At 43.1% G+C, this 21,185-nt stretch overlaps 1 protein-coding gene across 12 annotated transcripts in view; it reads right to left on the bottom strand.

The window, feature by feature from the left end:
• Window positions 1-21,185, bottom strand: part of RYR1 (ryanodine receptor 1) — a 314,039-nt gene that overhangs the window by 39,488 nt on the left and 253,366 nt on the right. For 6 of the 12 annotated variants that reach the window (XM_033954047.1, XM_033954048.1, XM_033954050.1 and 3 more), the window contains 5 exons: window positions 13,780-13,868; window positions 12,018-12,146; window positions 11,629-11,733; window positions 8,972-9,001; window positions 3,296-3,377 (listed from right to left, as the gene is read on the bottom strand). In XM_033954047.1, the coding sequence (XP_033809938.1) occupies window positions 3,296-3,377; window positions 8,972-9,001; window positions 11,629-11,733; window positions 12,018-12,146; window positions 13,780-13,868 (435 nt within the window). The remainder of the gene's footprint in view (window positions 1-3,295; window positions 3,378-8,971; window positions 9,002-11,628; window positions 11,734-12,017; window positions 12,147-13,779; window positions 13,869-21,185) is intronic. The other 6 variants (XM_033954059.1, XM_033954057.1, XM_033954058.1 and 3 more) reach the window with 1 other exon arrangement.

Genomic DNA, 21,185 nt, shown 5'->3' with positions numbered 1-21,185 from the left:
GATAATCACAATTCGGAATTCATTCACTCAAACTACATCTAACACTAATTCTAACCTTAATCAATCTAATTATTTTCCAACAGCCAAATGTTCAAACTTTTCTATCCCATCATTAAAAGACATCGAAACTCTCTTCTCTCAAGTAAACATTAAAAGCTCTCGATCAGAAATAATCCCTCCTTTTTTTCTGAAAAAATACTTTTCTCATTTTGGTCCTTTCATTCTGTCCATTATCCAAAACAGCCTACTTTCATCTACAGTACCATCTCAATGGAAATTTTCTTCAATCACCCCTATCATCAAAAATTATAAAGCCAGTATAAACGATTTATCTAACTACCGCCCGATAGCGAATATTCCATTCTTGGCCAAACTCACCGAAAAACTAATTTTTAACCAGCTTTCGGATTTTTTTGAAAAAACAAACGCACTTCATCCACATCAAACCGGATTTAGGAAATATTACAGTACAGAACACTCTCTAATAGGTCTAACCACCAACATTCAATACCATCTTGACCATCACAAATCCGTAATCCTCTTTTCCCTTGACATCTCAGCCGCCTTCGACACAATCGATCACGACCTACTGTTAAATAGACTAGAAGAAAAAGGTTTATGCGGCACTGTTCTCGACTGGTTCAAGTCTTATTTTAATAATCGAACTTCATCCGTGAAATTTAATAACGAAGACTCTACTATTTTTACCTCAACATTTGGAATCCCACAAGGATCCATTTTATCTCCCCTCTTATTTAACATCTTTTTATCGCCATTGTTAGAAACTTGTCAGTCCATCGGTTTTATTCCATACGCATACGCCGACGACATTCAATTACTTCATCCTCTAGATCCCGAAAACAATACAGACATCGCTTCCATAAACCTCAAATTAAAACAAATACATAACTGGTTGAATTCAAATAAATTATCATTAAATATCAATAAGACCAAATCCATTCTATTCAACTGGAAAAAAGATATACGTCTCGCACAACCATTTCTTCTTAATAATCTCCCTATCAGTTCCGAAACATCAATTAAAATTCTCGGGGTTACACTTGATGATAATCTATCTTACCACGATCACATTTCCTCTGTTGTTAAAAACTGTTTCTTCAAATTACGTCAGATAAGAGCCATTTCCAAATTTCTAAACCCCTCTTCCATAAATATCTTAATACATTCATTTATCATTGCAAGAATCGATTACTGTAACGCACTATTCTTAAATATCACACAGAAGGAACGAAGGCGACTCCAAATAATTCAGAACACGGCAATTAAACTTATCTACAACGCAAAAAAATTTGATCATGTATCCCCACTGATGATTGACGCACATTGGCTACCAATTAACCACAGGATATTGTTTAAAATTCTATTTCTAATCTTTAAGACCCTATCATCTAGCGAGCCACAATTTATTTCAAAATCTTTAATCCCTTACAAACCACAACGCTCTTTACGCTCATCAGAATCAAATTTACTAACTATCCCCTCCTTAAAAATCATCGGCACAAGAAGAGCTGATATTTTCACTGTAGCAGGCCCACAATCATGGAACTCCCTCCCTCAGTATCTTAGAATTGAACATGATACTTTAGCTTTTAAAAAACTTTTAAAATCTTATTTGTTTAGGGACGCTTACGATCTCTAATATTTTAACGTATCTATTTGATCTATATTAATAATCATAAAGAGTGCCTTGTAACAATTTACCCAACCTTTTGTTTTTTCCCTTTTTTTCCTATGCCCTTATTGTAACTTTGTTCCCTCTTTCCCCGCTTTATTGTTAGTCATTTTTGAATTTTGTTGTTTTTAAAGTATATTAATGTTTCTATGTTTTATTATACTATGTACATCGCCTAGAATGTTTATATAGGCGATATATCAAGAATGAAATAAACTTGAAACTTGAAACTTGAAACTTTGTCTTGAATCCCTGGAGGGTGTTTTCCCCTATAACAAACTCCAGAAGAGCATTCCAGTTTTCCACCACTCTCTGGGTGAAGAAGAACTTCCTTACGTTTGTAAGGAATCTATCTCCTTTTAACTTTAGAGAGTGCCCTCTCGTTCTCCCTACCTTGGAGAGGGTGAACAATCTGTCTTTATCTACTAAGTCTATTCCATTCATTATCTTAAATGTTTCGATCATGTCCCCTCTCAGTCTCCTCTTTTCTAGGGAGAAGAGGCCCAATTTCTCCAATCTCTCACTGTACGGCAATTCCTCCAGCCCCTTAACCATTTTAGTCACTCTCCTCTGGATCCTTTCGAATAGTACTGTGTCCTTCTTCATGTACAGTGACCAGTGCTGGATGCAGTACTCCAGGTGAGGGCGCACCATGGCCCATACAGCGGCATGATAATCTTCTCCGATCTATTCGTGATCCCCTTCTTTATTCCTAGCAATCTGATCGCCCTTTTCGCCGCTGCCACACACTGCGCGGACGGCTTCATCGACTTGTCGATCAGAACTCCTAAGTCTCTTTCCTGGGAGGTCTCTCCAAGTACCGTCCTGTACATCCTGTATTCGTGCATGAGATTTTTGTTGCGGGAAAATTCTCCTTCTGAACTGACGCACTGAGTGAGTCCAGCTGCCGAAATTTTGATGACCATATTACTACAGTCTCGAAAATTTTGATGACCATATTACTACGTTGTTTTCCGTATTACTCTCTACATGTGATACATTGGGCATCTCGGACCCTTGAGGAAGTTTTTCCGAAACAAGGACTGTGTAGGGTCCGCATTCCATATATATGAGTCATTTTTAAAGGATTACAAATTTATATGGTTTTTTAAATAAAGATTCCTGTCCTTGTACATTTCTATCTGCAGTTTTTTTCTTGTGTTTGGTCAAGACTCTATCATGCCAACCATATAGGCAGCCAAACATGATGGTGTCCTAGTTATAACCATACATAATCCCCAAGTATTGCTGACAATATTCAACTTACCAGTCAAGATGTCTTCCCTTCTCCCTGAGCTGTACAGCACCCTCTCTCGCAGCACATGAAAAGTGATCCACACGAGTCACCAAAGCTTCACTTGCCTTTTGTCATTTGTGGGACACAGATCATAGGTCTGTCTAGCATCACCCTCAGTTCCCCCAATGCAAAAGCTTCCAAATCTATAGTGCTTATAACTATCGGAGATCTGCAGAGCTAGACGTAGCAGCCCCACAACCTTGCCTTTGTTCTAACACTCTTCTGCCCCCTCCCGCTACCCCTGATCATTCTTCCCAACCTAGACTGGGGGGGGGGGGTACATTCCGGGAATCTGGACGACTCACCTTCCAGGAGAGACAGCAGCATGACCACCATGTCTTTCTGTAAATCCAGCAGCTCCTTAAGCAGGCCAATCTGACTGGAATCCTGCAAAAGACAAGCATATAAAGACACACAGAAGCGTGGAGCCCCATCCAACCCAGCAATGCCCATCCACATTAAGTACTTAGCTTGTTTATGAATCAGGACTCATTATTGTTGATGGTGGGAAGAGGAATGGTTTCACAAAGGTGCACTCCCAAGGGGGGGGGTAGATCCTTATTCCCCATCTCTCTAGTTTAGAAAGTCAGAATCTTATCAATAACCTCATACCAAGGGCGTAAAACAGTTCACCTGAAACACGACCAATCTCCCCCTCTTCCCAGGGAAGGTGAGCACTCATTAATGAAGTTTATTCCCAACAGCTAAGTCATTTTTTCCAAAGAGATTATAAAAATAATTGTAGAAACAAAAGGGACCTGTTATGTTTTCACCGATATGAGTGTCAAGGGTGGTAAAAGGTGAGAGAACGAGAGAAGACAGCTAATGCAGCAGTAATGATGACATATGCTGGGATATACGAGGGAGGCTTCTTGTGACACTGGGCAAGTCACTTAATCCCCCCATTGCCCCAGGTACGTTAGACAGATTGTGAGCCCACCGGGACAGATAGGGGAAATGCTTGAGTATCTTATTGTAAACCAGTTAGATAACTTTGGTAAGTGGTATATAAATACCTAAAATAAATAAATATTTCGTGGAGCCCAGACAGCAAAAGGCCAAGGGGCGGGCGGAGACACCCCTGCACTGGTTTAAGGACAGGAACAGGAGCACTCCTCATACCTTTCAGTTCCAACAGCCAACAAAGTAAATCGCTCTAGAGCAGTGTTCCTCAAAGTAATGCCGGGGGGGGGGGGGGGTGAGGGGAGAAATGGCAGCCCTCCAACATCTTTATGATTTCTTTTTTCTACTACACACACTCAGGACAGATGAGGGGGAAAAGTCACTTGCTTAAAGGTTGAGTCATTTCCCAGTAGATGAAGAGAATGCATTTGGGAAATTCAGACCTTCTTGAGAATATTCTCAATGGAAAAGTTTGAAGGTGGGCTGATGGGGATGGAGGTCACTGATGCACACTAGTTGGCGCGGTCCACAGATCTATATGGGCAGTTATTTGGTGGCTCTCCCACAACTCATTAGAATCTAAAGTGGCCCCAACATAAAAATGAGTGAAGCCCACTGCTGTAGAGTTTTCCACGTTTAACACATGATTGGAACTGAAGCCAAACAAGCAGATGTATGGTGGTAATGTAGTGGCTCAAAGTAGCCTGCAAAGACTGTAAAATTGAGGGTTCCCAGGACCTTCTTACCTCAATCTTCCTCTGACTGGGCACCTTCTGGGAGTGCAAGGGTGTATATAAGAATGCAAAGCTTTCAAACTGGTGGAAGCAGAGATGCACACTCTGTTAACCCTAGCTCCTGGAGTCAGTGGAGCAGATGGCAGTAAGGGGAAACCGGAGTCATGATTCATGGCATGGCTAAAAACATGCCATTGCCTACCCTGCCCGAAACTTGTCCCCACCTCTCCTCTGCAACTGTCACTCTCTTATTACAAAACAGACTGAGTGATAGATTTTCACAGGGACAAATGTTCCTACTCTGCCCTCTGCAAGTAATCCTGGGTCTGTTTTTCACCAAGCTGACTTTATCAGACAATAAGCCAATATCATGGTAAAATGATGGATGCCTGCTGTCTGATGACACCAACTTGGGTGCCATCTAGCAAAACCCATGCGCAGATGGAACTGAACTGGGAGTTAGAGCTACACAGAGACTTCCACGCCCTCTGCCAGATTAAAAAAAACAAAACGGTTTGGTCTTTCTGTTTTGGCAATGGTTGCGACATAATTGTGGGGTCGAGTGGCAGGGTGAATTATGTAAGTTTCCAATTAGGTCCAAAAGATCAGTTCACAGCTCAGACTCTGCACTTGGATCTTAACCAAATAGCCATGAAGCAACACTGTATGGTGAATGTGTTTAAATCAGATGTTAAAGACCATCAGAAGAGCAGTCAGGGGGCTGACCCATTCAGCGGGAGATTCAGGGTCTGCCTCCCTCCCTCCAGACCAAACCCTGCCCATTGCTCTGTCCCACCCACCATTGTTCCACCCTTCCTGGTCCATTGCTCCGCCCCTGGCACAGCCGGATTGGTGGCCAGAGGCAAAAGGAATTGTCTTGTTGCTGCGGCATGGGGAGGCAATCAGTGGGAGATCGCTGCTTATCAGTGGGAGGGCGGGAGAAGATCCGCAAACGGGGAGACTTGGCAGGTCTGCGTCAGGGTGGGGGGAGATGTGGAGGCAAGATGACACTGAGAATGGCAAGCACTGGTCGCAGCAGACATGCTTACCTCAGAGTACACGCAACTCCAGAAGGGATCCTTGTGAGCATTGCAATAAAGAACATACTTTTTTTTTTTTTTGGCAGGGTTATAAAAAAAAATTCCTTTTTATTTTTCTTTTCATGGACAAAACCCCAATATTTCCCCCCCTTCAGATCCATTCCGTGGATGGTCCCAGCAGGTCTGCTAATGTTACATAAGCATACACATAAAACCTAGAATTTGCACAGCTATTGCAGGCAGGGTAGAGGGAGCTGAAACCTGCTGAAGACCTTCCCTTTTTAGGGGCTGGGATTGGTGGGAATCTCATTAGCTCACTTCTAAAGCAATGCTGGAAAGTCTGCTTCTAGCTGTAATGAAACAAACACCACATATGAACAGTTTCTCAAGGAAGAGGACAAGGAGGGGGTGACAACACATCCGATGCAGGGGACCCCCTTTCCCTCTACTAAGTGTACAGAGGTTAGAGGAATAAAGGGACAAGGAAACTCACAGGGTCAAGCAAAGTTGCTTATACCTAGAGGCAGTAGCTACCAGCGCCAGAACCCCCCACCCTGTCTAGCCATACTCATTCGGAGGAGACTAGCAGCAGAAGGTTAGTCATGAGGCGGCAGGCAGAATCAAGCAACAGTATAATAACGAGACTGAGGAGAAAGATGAGGAAGAGGTTGAAAGGTTTAGGGAAAGATAGGACAACACTTTTGCGAGTCCACGGGACGGGTTTCAAGGCGCTGTGAGAAATGTGGGCAATCAGAATAGCTGCAGTGGACAACGCTCGGCATTCCACCCTTCTCGGGGATCAGCTGCACACTGCGTTATCAGAACCACGTGTGAAACTGCAAGAAGTGGCCCGTGACTAAGCAAAGGTTCTTAAGTGTATGAACAGATGGTCCTTCGGAGGCCACTAGGTGCATATGTTCTGAAAAAAGAGGAGGTACTGAGAGGGCCTGACTTAAGATATTGGTTCTCACAGCTGGGACCTGGAGAGAAGGAGGTGGGGGAGGTTTCTCCACTTGAGATCAGGCAGTATGATCCTAAAGTAAAGGGAATTAGGATCATGTTTAAACTAGATACAGTAAAACCTTGGCTTGCGAGCCTAATTCGTTCCGGAAACATTGCTTGTAATCCACAGCATTGGCATAGCAAAGTGAATTTCCCCATAGGAACTCAGACGATTCGTTCCTCAACCCCAAAACTTTAATACAAAACACTGCACTGTTGTGCGTGCTTGTGTTGCATTGATATTGTCCTCGGTTGCGATGCTTGTGCTGCGCTCAGCGATGCGACATGCGTACGTTGTGTCGCGCTTATATTGTGCTCAGTTGCGATGCTTGCGCTGCACTCAGCTGCGCATAGGTTGTGCGTACTTGCACGTGGCACATGTCAGCACGCTCCTATTGCAAGGCAAATGCTCGTCGATCAAATTAAAATTTGATAAAACATTTTGCTCGTCTTGCAAAACACTCGCACACCAAGATGCTCGCAATCCAAGGATTTACTGTATTTGGCGCCTTCAAAATTTGGTACCTTAGGTGCTTATGTTGTCTATGTGTAGTTCGGGGTTTATATCCGGATAGAGGAAGACAGAGAGTAAGGCAGGATAACAGAGAGAACTCTATTTCCTCTTGTTGCTGCTACTAATTGGTGTAGGGTTACCAGATATCTGGATTTCCCCGGACATATCCTCTTTTTCGAGAACATGTCCAGGGGTCTGGATTAGAGAGTTGCACGGGGACAGAAATCCCACCCATCCCCGCCAGGATCCTCTCCGTCCCCACCCGTCCCCACCAGGATCCTCTCTGTCCCCACCCGTCCCCGTCAGGATCCTCTCCGTCCCCACCCGTCCCCATCAGGATCCTCTCTGTCCCCACCCGTCCCCGTCAGGATCCTCTCCGTCCCCACCCATCCCCGCAAGGAATTACCTCCATCCCCGCCCGTCCCCATAAAAAGCAGCAATTACTTCTGACAGGATCATCAATTCCACAGTTTCTTTTGTTTTTGCGCTGTTGTTTTCCTTGTGGAATCTCTTTGGTGGAACCCTTTTTTTGTTTTCTGTTCAGTAATTAACTTATAAACCCCCTCTTTTACTAAGGCTGACGTGTCCATTATATTATATGGACGAACCCTGCTTCCAAAGCCTTCCATCCCCGTGGGAGTCCCGTGAGCCAGAGGGGGTCCCCATGGGAGTCCCGTGGGTTAGGGGGGATTCCCGCGGGACCGTGCAGACCTCTAGTCCGGATGGCTTTTCAAAACCCGACACTTTGTCCGGGGTCTTGAAAAGCTTCCCTGAAATCGCGTCAAGCAGGAGGGCATCTGCGCATGACGTCATCATGTCACATCCACACATGCATGGATGCCCTTCTGCCTGACAAGAGCAGGCAGTGCGGGACGGGGCTAGGATTGGACTGGGGCGTAATGGGGCGGGGATGGGTAGAAATGGGTGGGCGGGTCTAGGGGATCCGGATTTTACTAAAGTAAAAAAAAAAAATAAAAATCTGGTAACCCTAAGTTGGTGACCTCAAGAAAAAAAAGCAGATCTGCCAGGGTTCCTGAACTGATCAGGCTATTCCCTCTCTGGAGGGCCAGTTCTTGGCCAAAATCAGAAATCTCTTGTGGAATGCAGGGGACTTGGGAGCCATTGCTTAGCTTTTTTCCCCTCTGTATGTACTTGATCGCAGCTTAAAATCTCACCGTCAACACTTTCAGCCTATGAATCTCGCAGCTGGAAGTGTCACGGGCCAGATTTGAAGCTGTTCAGAGTCACAGTGCTGGCAGAAAAGTGTTACAGAACAGGCGGAGTAAGTTTAATGGGGTGGCACACGAACTGGATTGGGTGGTGGAATCAAAATTTCCCACTGAAAATATAGTCCCCCCCCCCCCTTTGTGTAACTCTGTATAGTGCTGTGTACTTCTGGTAGCGCTATAGAAATAATTAATAGTAGTTGTAGTATCTTTTAAAGAGAGACAAAAAGGCAGAGAGAGAGAGATGAGAGGAGACACATGGAAGATGAGACGAGACACAGGGAAGATGAGACAAGGATGGAAGGAAGAAACAGAGAAAAAAGGGAAAAACAGAGAAAAAGAAAAAGGGGGAAACAGAGAAAGATATAGGAGAAGAGACAGAGGAAATGAGACAAAGTGAGAAAGACAAGGAAAAAAGACACACTCTCGAGGAATCATAGATTGGGGGGGGGGGGTGGAGAGGGAAAAATTAAGATAAGGCCAAGTAAAGTGTTAGAGCATTAATGACACACATTAGACACCAGGGCATGAAATGGCAGCCGCACTACACAAATATCCTTACGCCATTTCGAAGTCCTCCGTTTTGGGGTATCTGTTACACATCAGAATAAAAATGTTATTCAGAAACATTTTATGAAGGCATTTTTGTATTTCTGCTGAGCCACCTTCAGATCTTCCTTTATGCATCGGATGCAAAAGCACCATCCCCGCAAATAGCATCTCCTCTCCTCACAACACCTCCACACACAAAATAAATAAAAGGGAAGAAGAATCTAAAGGTTAACACTGAATAAACTCCCTAAATCCCAGCATGCTCTGGGGTAAGGGAAGTGCACCTTGTGTGGGTAAAGCCCGATTAAAAGACCATATCAAAGAGATCTGGGCTCTGGACCATAGAATTACTGCGACTTCTTCTCCACAGCGGAGAACATAAAGGCCCAGAATAGATTTTGTTCATAAAGGAAGGTTTAAAGGTAAAATACAAAAATGGGTAATTAAATCACAAACAAATACAATCCCCCCTCCATGCACACACACCACCAATTATTAAACTGGAAGAGCCATACCACAGGCGAGTTACAGAGGCAATAAGCATTAGTGTACAGGGTAGGAAGCAGAAAAGGTTAAAACAGGGACCATAAAGAAGATTATACGCTTAACCACCTTTCCCAAGCAAACAAGCAACAAGGTGGCATAAGAGTTCGATATAAATTGTACCGAGGGAACACCCACCCACACCAGCTTCCGCTTCTCCCTTGCAGGATCAGGAAATAATGTGCAAGAGATGGAATTTTCAGTCTGCACCTGTTATTTTTATTAAAAACTCTGCCCACAGCAAATTTCAAAGGGAAATACTACGTGTATTTTGAAACTCAGTGCAAAGCCTATTAGCTGCAGACTCTGTCTCAAAGCACGCTGACTGAAACTTGGCCCCTAAATACCGAAATGCCTCAATTGAGAATGAAGTAAAAAAAATTAGAAAAAAAAATTGCACAAATGCCAGAGCTCCATGGTTTTCATAATACAAACGCTTCTCTTTCGTGGCAGAGTTGACTTGTACTGCTGTGCTATTACCATCAACACTTGCTACAAATCGCATTCAAATTATTTTATAGTGCACAGGTTCAGTGGTTGTTTGGCTGGGAAAGCTGGATCCTTTACAGACAGTGCTATTTTTTTTAGAACTATGCATTTTTCTGTTTCTTCATCTTGTTTCATAATAGCACATGCTAATTCATTTACCCCCCCCCTTCCCCCCTTTTACAAAACCACGATAGTGGTTTTTAGTGCAGGCCGGCACGCTGAATGCTCCGTGCTGCTCCCGACACTCATAGAGTTCCTATGAGCATTGGGAGCAGCACAGAGCATTCAGCGTGCCGGCCTGCACTATAAACCACTATCGCAGTTTTGGAAAAGCAGGGGTTATTGCACACTACATAGTGCTTGCTATTTAAAGGCTGAAAGAATTTCGGTTTCAGATTTGGAACTGATGGTGGACTGAAATCTGGGTTCAGGTTTCGTCCAAAAATGTCTGTGCATTTTTGACTCAAACTTGAAACTCACCTTCCCCATCCTACTTGAAGGCTCTCCACGAGCTTACCTTAGGAAGTCCTGGTGGCTTCTTTGGGGGCAGGAATGAACCCTTCTCATTCCTGCACTGTGCTGCTGCCAAAACAGCCTATGCTGGTTCCAGTCACAAAATGGCTGCCAGGATCTCCCATGGCAACCTCACGAGAGTGTTGTGGGAAATCATGGCAGCCCATTGCATTAGGAGTAGCGGCATAAGGCAGAAACGAGTGTGGTTCATTCCTGATCTTGAAGAGGACAGTAGACCACCAGTGCTTTCTAAGATAGGCCCAGGGAGGACCTATGAGTGGTCAGGTGGAATGAGGAGGGTTCTTTTGAAAGAGAGGAGGGCTGCCACCAGGAAGGGGTGGGCAATTCCATTTATAGTTTTGATTTCTGCCAAAACTGAATCTGTGACTGAAATTTGCTGCTCAGTTTTGGCAGAATCTGAAGATCATGGGTTTGGTTGGGCTCTCCTAAATAATATATGCTATTACAAATCAAAATAATGAAACCAAAATTCTCTACCTGCATAGCATGTGCACACTGAGCATTCTTCATGGAAACAATCTTAAGAACCACCCAAAGGTGTTGCTGCCTTAGAGCTTTTGGGACCACATCATAAGTCCCATCTTCAGATGTCACATACGGGCAGGGTGTATGTGCTCTCGAATATTCTTGCACACCACTCTGTGTTATAGTTCACAAGCTGGTCCAGCAGAAGATCATTCTTTTAAGCTACTGATTCCAGTTTTGACTTCTTGTCTTCTTGTTGGGTCCGACAATCTCCACTTTAATTTTGTAGAGGAGCGACGCATTCACATTGCAAACTTCCAAAGATCAGAAAAAAGCCTCACTTAAAACATTCATATACCGCCCAAAACTCAGTACTATCTTCAGTCCAAGTCAAATCTACAGAAGTACTGCATTCAGCATGTCCAGCTCTCTGATTCTATGGTCATTTGCTATGCTTCTAAGCTGCTTCCTCTAACTTTTCTTTTTTGTGAATGTACTGCATGTTTTCCAAATTCTTCCCTGGGGAAGGGGGTGGGGGTGGGATAATAGCTCTATTGGATGATAAGGGCTCATTTTTGCTTGCGGGTCTCAAATAGCAGAGCAAGTAGGATTTGGGATTAGAGTACATGTTCCTACCTGGGCAAGTTTCATCATCATATGAGCAAAGACGTGGAGAAATCCCACCACAGCATCCCACAGTCGGCTGTGTGCCAGGCTCTGTTGGTTCCCTGTGCACGGCCCCTGAGAAGGAGAAAACAGAGAAGCACTGTTTGATCCAGTGTATGGCAGCGAAGAAGAGAAAGAGACACTGCAAAGGATCATGGGTAGGAGATTAAGCTCCATTTTGGGCCCTTAAATACATCACTAAGTGCCAAGGTTTTGATTTGCAAAGGAAAGATAAGTTATCGTGAGCCATCTTCAAGGCCAAAATAGTAGGGCACGAGGAACAGCAGAATGGGGACGAGGCTGAAGAAGGAAGAGTTGAAGAGGTAATGAGACTGGAGTGATCTCTTGGTTTCTCAAACCTGAATATATTCGGTTAGGCTGTTGAAGACTTGTTTGGCCACAGCCATGGCTTTAGAGAAGTTCCTTTTGCCTTGCTCATCAATCACGTCTTTACCAGAATAGTACCAATAGAAATCACTGATGGATTCCTGGGAAAGAGGGAGAGAAAATTATGAGCTAAGGAATTAACTCTACTGCCAAAGTTGCATCTTACCATTATGGTGGTTTTTCCCTCCCAGACTCACACATGCAATCTACCCTCTCGGTAGAATATAATTGGTCCAAGCTGCGCACAAAGAATGCCATCTGTTTGTCAAATAGAGCAGACAGCAAGTTTTAAATAAACAAACATTTAACAAGCTGAGGGTTTGCAGTGCTTCTCAACTCTTTCTCTGGAGGGCCCCCCTAAACAGTCAGGATTACCACAACGAGTATGAATAAGATAAATATGCATATATTGGAGACTGAGTTTATGCAAACCTTTCTCATAAATATTATGACAGAAACTCAGTCTTACCAGCGTTTTACCTAGGAAAAGGTCCTGGTTTGGATTTCTCGCTTCTGTATGTACGAACATAAGGAAGTTCTTCACCTAGAGAGTGGTTGAAAACTGGAACACTCTTCTGGAGTCTGTCATAGGGGAAAACACCCTCCAGGGATTCAAGACAAAGTTAGACAAGTTCCTGCTGAACCAGAATGTACGCAGGTAGGGCTAGTCTCGGTTAGGGTGCTGGTCTTTGACCAGAGGGCTGCCACGTGAGCGGACTGCTGGGCACGATGGACCACTGGTCTGACCCAGCAGCGGCAATTCTTATGTTCAAACCTTGGTTTGCAAGCATAGTTCGTTCCAGAAGCATGCTTGTAATCCAAAGCACTCGTATATCAAAGAGAATTTCCCCATAGGAAATAATGGAAACTCAGACAATTCGTTCCATAACCCAAAAACTTTAATACAAAATACAATACGTGCTCGTATTGAAAGACCTCGCTCATTTAGAACAATCACTACACTCTTGCAGTGTCAGAGAGAGAAGAACCATCGGCTCAGTTGTGATGTGTGTATACTGTATGTACTCGTATTGCAAGACATTGCTTGTATATCAAGTTAAAATTTAATAAAATGTTTTGCTTGTCTTGCAAAACACTTGCAATCCAAGGTTTTACTGTGTTATGAATTGCAAGAGATTGTGAAGAAGTGGAGTCGTTATTAGTCTAAAGCTCCTGATGCCGCCGATGGGTGAAACACAGAACTGTGTCGGGCTTGACTGATTATGATGATCGTGGTGTTTAACGATGTGGAGGAACCATAGTTAACAACTGAATGCAGAAAAAAGCAACTGAGAGTTGGCACAGTGATGAAGATTTTTAACGATCTGCTATCTAGAGAGTACTTTATTTAATGGATGAACATTTCATGAATTTGAGATGAATTGGGTAGACTGGGAGGGCTTCACTTGTACAGTTTTCATATGTATGTAATGTATGAAGTAATTATATTTAATATTTAACTTTTTAAGTTATGATGGTGCAATAAAAATAAAAGAATAAATATTTATAAAATATATTATTGGTTTGGATGTATAGCTCTTTTGTATAGAGTTTATATAAATATTAATTGTGGTAATCCGAAAAACCTGACCAGTCGGGCGTGCGTCCAGGAAAGAGTTGAGAAATACTGACTCATGCTCTTCAGTACTGGGACTCTGTGAAAACGGTAGAATGGAGAATATTCCGTCAAAAATATGGCAGGGAATGTGCCCTGTGGAAACTGCGGACTCTTACCTGAAGGCGCAGAAGATAATCCACTGTGCAGATAATGATGTTAATGGTGGTTGTGTTGCCCGTCTGGGTCCTCAGATAATTCTGGAAATCTAGAGAACATTATAGAAGATGAGAAAGAAGTCCTGTATTCACACAATGGGGCTAATTCTCTATAGATCACCTAAAGATAGGCACCGGGATAACGCAAGCTAAATGCAAATTCTTAATGGCACCTACATACCCAATTACTTTTATAGATTAGGGAAAGGGGATGGGATTTAATATCTTGTCTTTCTGTGGTTACAATCAAAGCAGTTTATATAGTACAGAAGACTCTCTGTTAACCAGAACTTTCAAGCAACCAGCAAAATAAATAAATCAAATAAATCAAAGAAATACTGTAATACTTTAAATAAAATTGAAAAGAAAATCAATACCTGGCGGAAATTTAAGTGTAAATTTGGCACGTGACACTACGCTTTGCCTACCACATGTCCGGTAGTTTGTCTGGAACAGTTTATGGCATGGCACAGTATGGAACCAGGCAGACAGAAGAACACCTCGCCTTGAAATATAAGCAGAACAACAAGAAAAGGCAAGGGAGGTGTCTTTTCAACCAATGAAAAAGTCTTTATTAGCAATCAATGATAAAGTTTATATAAAAAAACATTAGTCCCAAGAAGGATCCCATAAGAACTTAAGAATAGCCTTGCTGGGTCAGACCAATGGTCCATCAAGACCAGTAGCCTGTTCTCACAGTGGCCAATCCAGGTCACTATTACCCATGTCAAAACCCAAGGAGTGGCAACATTCATGTTACCGATCCAGGGCAAGCAGTGGTTTCCCCCTTGTCTTTCTCAATAACGGACTATGGACTTTTCCTCCAGGAACTTCTCCAAACCTTTCTTAAAACCAGCTACGCTATCTGCTCTTACCACATCCTCTGGCAATTCCTTTCTGGAGCTTAACTATTCTCTGAGTGAAAAAAAATATCCTCCTAGTCTTCGTAATTTTTGATGAAGTGAAAAATCGATCCACTTGTACCTGTTCTACTCCACTCAGGATTTTGTAGACTTCAATCATATCTCCCCTCATCCGTCTCTTTTCCAAGCTAAAGAGCCGTAACCTCTTTAGTCTTTCCTCATACAAGAGGAGTTCCATCCCCTTTACCATCTTGGTCACTCTTCTTTGAACCTTTTCTAGCACCACTATATCTTTCTTGAGATAAGGAGACCAGAAATGAACACAATACTCTAGATCAGGGGTGTCCAATGTCAGTCCTCGAGAGCCGCAATCCAGTCGGGTTTTCAGGATTTCCCCAATGAATATTCATGAGATCTATGTGCATGCACTGCTTTCAATGCATATTCATTGGGGAAATCCTGAAAACCCGACTGGACTGCGGCCCTCGAGGACCGACATTGGACACCCCTGCTCTAGATGAGGCCGCACCATGGAGCAATACAGGGGCATTATGACATTCTTAGTTTTGTTAATCATCCCTTTTTTAATAATTCCCAGCATCCTGTTTGCTTTTTTGGCTGCCGTAGAGACGACGTCTTCTTCAGGGGACACTTTGTAGAAACGGCGCTGAAATTAAAAACACCGTTCATCAAGCTGTAAAACTTTCGTAAAACCTCTATATGCCGAAACCGGGATCCTTGCTGGAACTAATGTTTTTATATAGACTTTATCATTGGCTGAAAAGACACCTCCCTTGCCTTTTCTTATGGCATAGTATGGGGTATAGTATTAGTTAGGCCTATTTTTATAGTAACTCTCAAGCAACCGGAAACTGTTATTATTCAATAAGCAGTGGCATTGTGAGGGTGCGAGGCGTCTGGGGCGGTGGCACCCCCCCCCCCGCTCCTTCCCCAGTCTTGTCTGCCATGCGTGCCCCCCCTTCCCTTGTACCTCTAGCTGAAGTTGTTACTTGTGGTGGGGAACCATGTGCTCCTCGTGACCCCGTCGGCTCTCCCTCCGACGCCACTTCCTATGCGCGGCACCCGGAAGTGACGGCAGTGGGAGAGCCGACGGGGTCGCCAAGAGCACGTCGTTGACCGCCACGAACAACTTCAACTAGAGGTATGGGGGGAGGGAAGGGGGGGAGCATGCGCAAAGATGGGGAGGAATGGGAAGAGGCAGGGGTGCCCAACATAGCGCCCATGACAGACCGCCCCCTTGTGCCCCCCCTTGCTATGCCACTGTGCGTTAAGTGCTAGGCACGCCCCTCTTCCTTGCATGTGCAATTTATAGAATATTGACTAATAGCACCTATGCATATAGCTGCTAATTAGTGCAAATTAAAACCAATTAACATCTATTAGAGTCACTGGGCTAGATTCACTAACCTGGCAAATGGCCAGCTAGATAAGGGTTGCTATTTCTTTCATTGATATTTTCATATATCTTTTCATTGCTATTTTTTCTATTATTATTTCTTTCTACTATTATCTTGAAAATAAATAAAACACAAAGTAAAAACTTTTTTTTAATCCCAGTTATAAATAAACAAATAAAACGAGTTATGGAAATTTAAGGGTGGGATGGAGGATTGATGTAAATGATTATATGGCTTTGTATCAATCCAGGATAAGGACATGAAATAACATATATGTTATAAGACAGGGGTAGGCAATTCTGGTCATCGAGAGCCGGAGCCAGGTCAGGTTTTCAGGCTATCCACAATAAATATGCATGAGATAGATTTGCATCTCAAGGAGGCAGTGCATGCAAATCCATCTCATACATATTCATTGTGGATATCTTGAAACCTGACCTGCCAGTGGCTCTTGAGGACCGGAATTGCCTACCCCTGTTATAAGAGGTTCTATGTACTGAGCTTGTGGAATCTGTATGATACTTCATCCTCCTAGTTTATTCATTACTTGGGAAAGTTGATATATATTGGGGTGCTGTGTGATCAGCTTAAACAACATATTAGCTATATATTTTCTTATTCAGATACTTAGAAATTGTGACACTATGGGCTACTTTTACATAGGCGCGCTAGCGGTTTTAGCGCGCACTAAAATGATGTGCGTGCTAGCCGCTACCGCCTCCTCTTGAGCAGGCGGTAGTTTTTCAGGTAGCGCGCACTATAAACGCTAACGCACCTTTGTAAAAGGAGGCCTAAATGTGCAAAAAGAGTGGTTTGAATAATTTATTTACTATCCTTAAAAAAAACTTTTTTGATGATGATTCAAAGTTAGGTGCCATTTATAGAATTATGCTTAACGGCATCTAACTCAAGTTAAGCGCTTGTAAGCATCTCTAACTTAGGCTCAAGTATATTAGGCCAGGATTTTCTTGGCCTAATATCCCGGTGCCTAACTCTATCAATGCCCAAACTCTGCCCCTAACCATGCCTATTTTTCGGGTAGGTGTTGTTAGGCGCCTCGGTGTAGATGCCTATTGTACCAGACAATATATTTTTTTTAAATGTTTTTTTAAATTGGCTTCTAACAGCGCTTCTTTCTAGCATCACCATCTAATAAGATCAAAGACACTTTAAAACTGAATGGGACTGTTTATCCCATTTTGCTGGTTATTAAAATCTTAGGGATTCATCTGGATTCCCAGTAAACCCTATGGAATTCTGGTCACATTCCGACATTACTTCTAACTCTGACCCCAACTCCTTCTCGGTAGATTCTTGGACCAACATGAGCACGCAGATATTAAACAAAATGGCCCCCATCAAATCAAGAAAATTGAGAAACAAAGATCTGGAAGGTTGGTTCGACGCCAAGCTAGGAACAGTGAAACGGGAATTACGAAAACTTAAGAGACAAAGGCTAAAATCAGGTGACAGTAAGGAGAGAGCAAATTGGAGACAAAAATTAAAAGAATACAAAAATCTAATTACAGAAAAACACACTAATTTCTACACACAAAAAATTGGTTCGCCAAACAACAATATCAGAAATCTTTTTAAACTAGTCAACAATCTCTACGACATACAGTCCTTTTCCCGCCCTACCTTAAGACTCTCCACCATTGGCCGATGCGCTGGCTGAGTTTTTCAACAACAAAATTATCAATCTGAGATCCATCCTTTTGGTCATAACAACCAATCATTCGAACTACCCAGTTGATCAACACATAGTCGAACCTAGGGTAGACATGTTCTGGAATAATTTTAACATCCCCACCTGCCTTCAATTCTGCAAATTTTATTCAAAATTACGCTGACTCCTACTGCAAATTAGACTATTGCCCACCAAACATTATGAAAGTTGCTCCTGTCACCTTTAAAGCCAAATTACATATTTGGCTTTCCTCTCTACTACTGTCAGGCACTTTTCCCGAAGCCTTAGGCCAAGTTCTGATCACTCCGATCGTAAAAAACCCCAAGGAATCCATTAAGTTGACCACAAACTACAGACTCATCGCGAGCATTCCATTTTTTATAAAGCTGATGGAAGGCCTGGTTAACCAGGACTTAGTAACTTACCTGGATAAATTCAGCATACTGCACGACAACCAATCAGGTTTTCTTCCTGGGTTTAGCACGGAAACAGTTATTGCCTCTCTACTAGATTCCCTCCACAGCTTATTTAGTCAGGGTATAAGTGCTCTAGTCCTGCAATTCGACTTAAGTAACACTTTCGACCTAGTCAATCATGACATCCTACTCGAATGTCTGGAGTCAATCGGCCTTTCGGGTGGTGTCCTAAAATGGTTCCAGGGTTTTTAAGGATACGTTCATACCAAGTTTATAGTGACAACAATCATTCCTATTGCTGGGTCAACTCATGTGGAATCCCACAAGGTTCCCCCCTTTCCCCTACACTATTTAACATCTACTTAGCCTCATTGGGGAACCTACTGCAAAGCTTAAAAGTCAAATTTTACATTTATGCAGACGACATCACTTTAGTTTTTCCCCTAACAAACCTATCTCCTGAGCAAAGATCCACCTGGCATCCATATTAAAGCAAATCGATCAATGGATGGCCCAATTCAAACTGAAACTCAACTCAGAAAATAACAAATTCTTCCTAGCTAGCCCGAATGATAAACTCAAAGACTCTTCAATTTCCTTGAATGGTCAGGTCTATCCTATTATCAACTCCATAAAAATTCTGGGAGTAACTCTGGACCGTTACCTTACTCTTGAAGCGCACACTGAGCTATTGATTAGAAAAGGCTTCTTGACTCTATGGAAACTAAGAACCATCAGAAAGTACTTCGATGCAACTTCATTCCGTTTATTGGTGCAAGCCTCCATACTAAGCATGCTCGACTACTGCAACATCATTTATCTGGGGTCTTTCAAGAAAACTATTCAAAGACTCCGAATCATCCAAAACTCAGCCGTCCGACTGATTTTTGGCATAAAAAAATGGGACCACATAACCCCCTATTACCAAAAACTTCAATGGCTTTCCCTGGAGGCAAGAGTCCTGTTCAAATTTACCTGTCTTTGTTTTGAATCTATACTTGGTTCAGCCCCACATACCTGTTCGCATATTTCAACTTGGATTGCCCCAGCAGACCTACACGCAGAGTCCACATGTTCACCCATCCATCAATAAAGGCCTGCCGATACAAAAGATACCTAGACAGAACACTTGCTTTCCAAGCAAGCCAAATGAACAGCTGGCTGAGCAACTTAATAATGAACTCTTCATCCTATCTAAGTTTTAGAAAACTAGTAAAAATTCTTGCCGATTGTTTGCAGCATGTTCCAGCCCTCTTATCCCTGTATCCGCTTCATGTACTTTAAAACCTTCGCTGATTGTCCAACTCCTCTTATTGTAAACCGCCTCGAACTACTATGGCTTTGGCGGTATATAAGAATAAAATTATTATTATTATTATTGGATAGTAATTTATCATTAGATGCACAAATCAAATGCCCTAGTTATAAAATGTTTTGGTTGGTTTTTTTTTGCTGTGGAAACTCTGAACCATCAGAATCTTTCAGGCTCATGGTACAATAGTTGGTTCTGAGCTCTTTAGACCATTGCAATATTATTTACTTAGCTTCATGTAAAAAGAACACTAATAGAATGCAAATCATTCAGAACACAGCTGTTCGATTAATATTTAATTTGAAGAAATTTTTTTTTTGGTTTGAAAATGTTTTCAGAGCATTTACCTGGTTGGCCCACGCTAAAAACCTCTAGCGCCTTTTAGTAAAACCTAGCATTAACTAATGCACTAGCAGATGTTATAGTTCAAAAAGAGTGCCTTGATACAGTGAACAAGTTTTTTTTTTTTCTTTGCTGGCACCGATGCCAGAAGGAGGAACTGCCTTGTGCTGCCACAATGAGGACTGATGAATATAGATAATGCTTGATTCATTTCTACACTGCTCATATGCTATTTTCATGGGGTTTTCTCCTTACAGTCAAACCTCAGTTTGCGAGTAACGCACTTTGCGAGTGTTTTGCAAGACGAGCAAAACATTTTTGCAAATCGTGACTCGCAAACCAAGCATTGACTCGATTTGCGAGTCCCCCCGCCCGTGAACCGGCATCGCCCCCCGCGAACCGGCATTGTCCCCCCTCACGAACGCCTGTCCCCCCCCCAAACAAACCGGCATCCCCCACCCACCCAAACTGAAGGCTTACCCCCATCTGGCACCAGCACGCGGCACCAACCCACAGGAGGTGCCGGTGCCCAAAGATCCTGCCTCTTGCCAGACTGGGCCTTGAGTATCTGCGCATGCCCAAGGCCTACTGGCTCCCGCCTCTCTCTGAGATTCTTGGAGAGAACGAGAGCCAGAAGGCCTTGAGCATGCGCAGATGCTAAAGGCCCAGTCTGGCAAGAGGCAGGATTTTGGGGCACCGGCACCTCCTGTGGGTTGGTGCTGCGTGCCGGTGCCAGATGGGGGGTAAGCCTACAGTTTGGGCGGGCGGGGGATGCCAGTTCACGTGGGGAGATTGTGGAAGCGCACCAGTGGCCTCTGGGGTGGGGGGTCTTTTGGGGATGTGGTAGGGTGGAGCAGCGCTGGTGGCTGGGGGGGGGGGAGGTAGAACGAATCAAGCGAGTTTCCCTTACTTCCTATGGGGAAACTCGCTTTGATATACGAGTAATTTGGTTTACGAGCATGCTTCTGGAATGAATTATGCTCGTAAACCAAGGTTCCACTGTATTTGATTTAAATATCTCTCCAAATTTTTTTTTTTAATGTCTTTATTGAATTTCATAAAATACAATACTTCACCACAACAATTAATCTAGGGGTCCTTTTACTAAGGCGTGCTAAATGTTAATGCATCCATTATATTATAAGGACCTCCTAATGACATTTAAGCCCTTCCCCTCTCCCCCAACAAAAATTGTAAAAGTAGACCAATTGGGAGTACAAACCAGAAAGACAAGTCAATTAGCATGTATTCTACAAGTCATCTAAAAGAGCTCAAACCCTCTTAAAATATCAAACTGAACATTGCCTAACAGCAGCTACTTCTTCA

This window comes from Geotrypetes seraphini, chromosome 8, assembly GCF_902459505.1.
Source record: "Geotrypetes seraphini chromosome 8, aGeoSer1.1, whole genome shotgun sequence".
NCBI lineage: Eukaryota > Metazoa > Chordata > Amphibia > Gymnophiona > Dermophiidae > Geotrypetes > Geotrypetes seraphini.
This window is presented reverse-complemented; position numbering and strand designations above follow the sequence as displayed.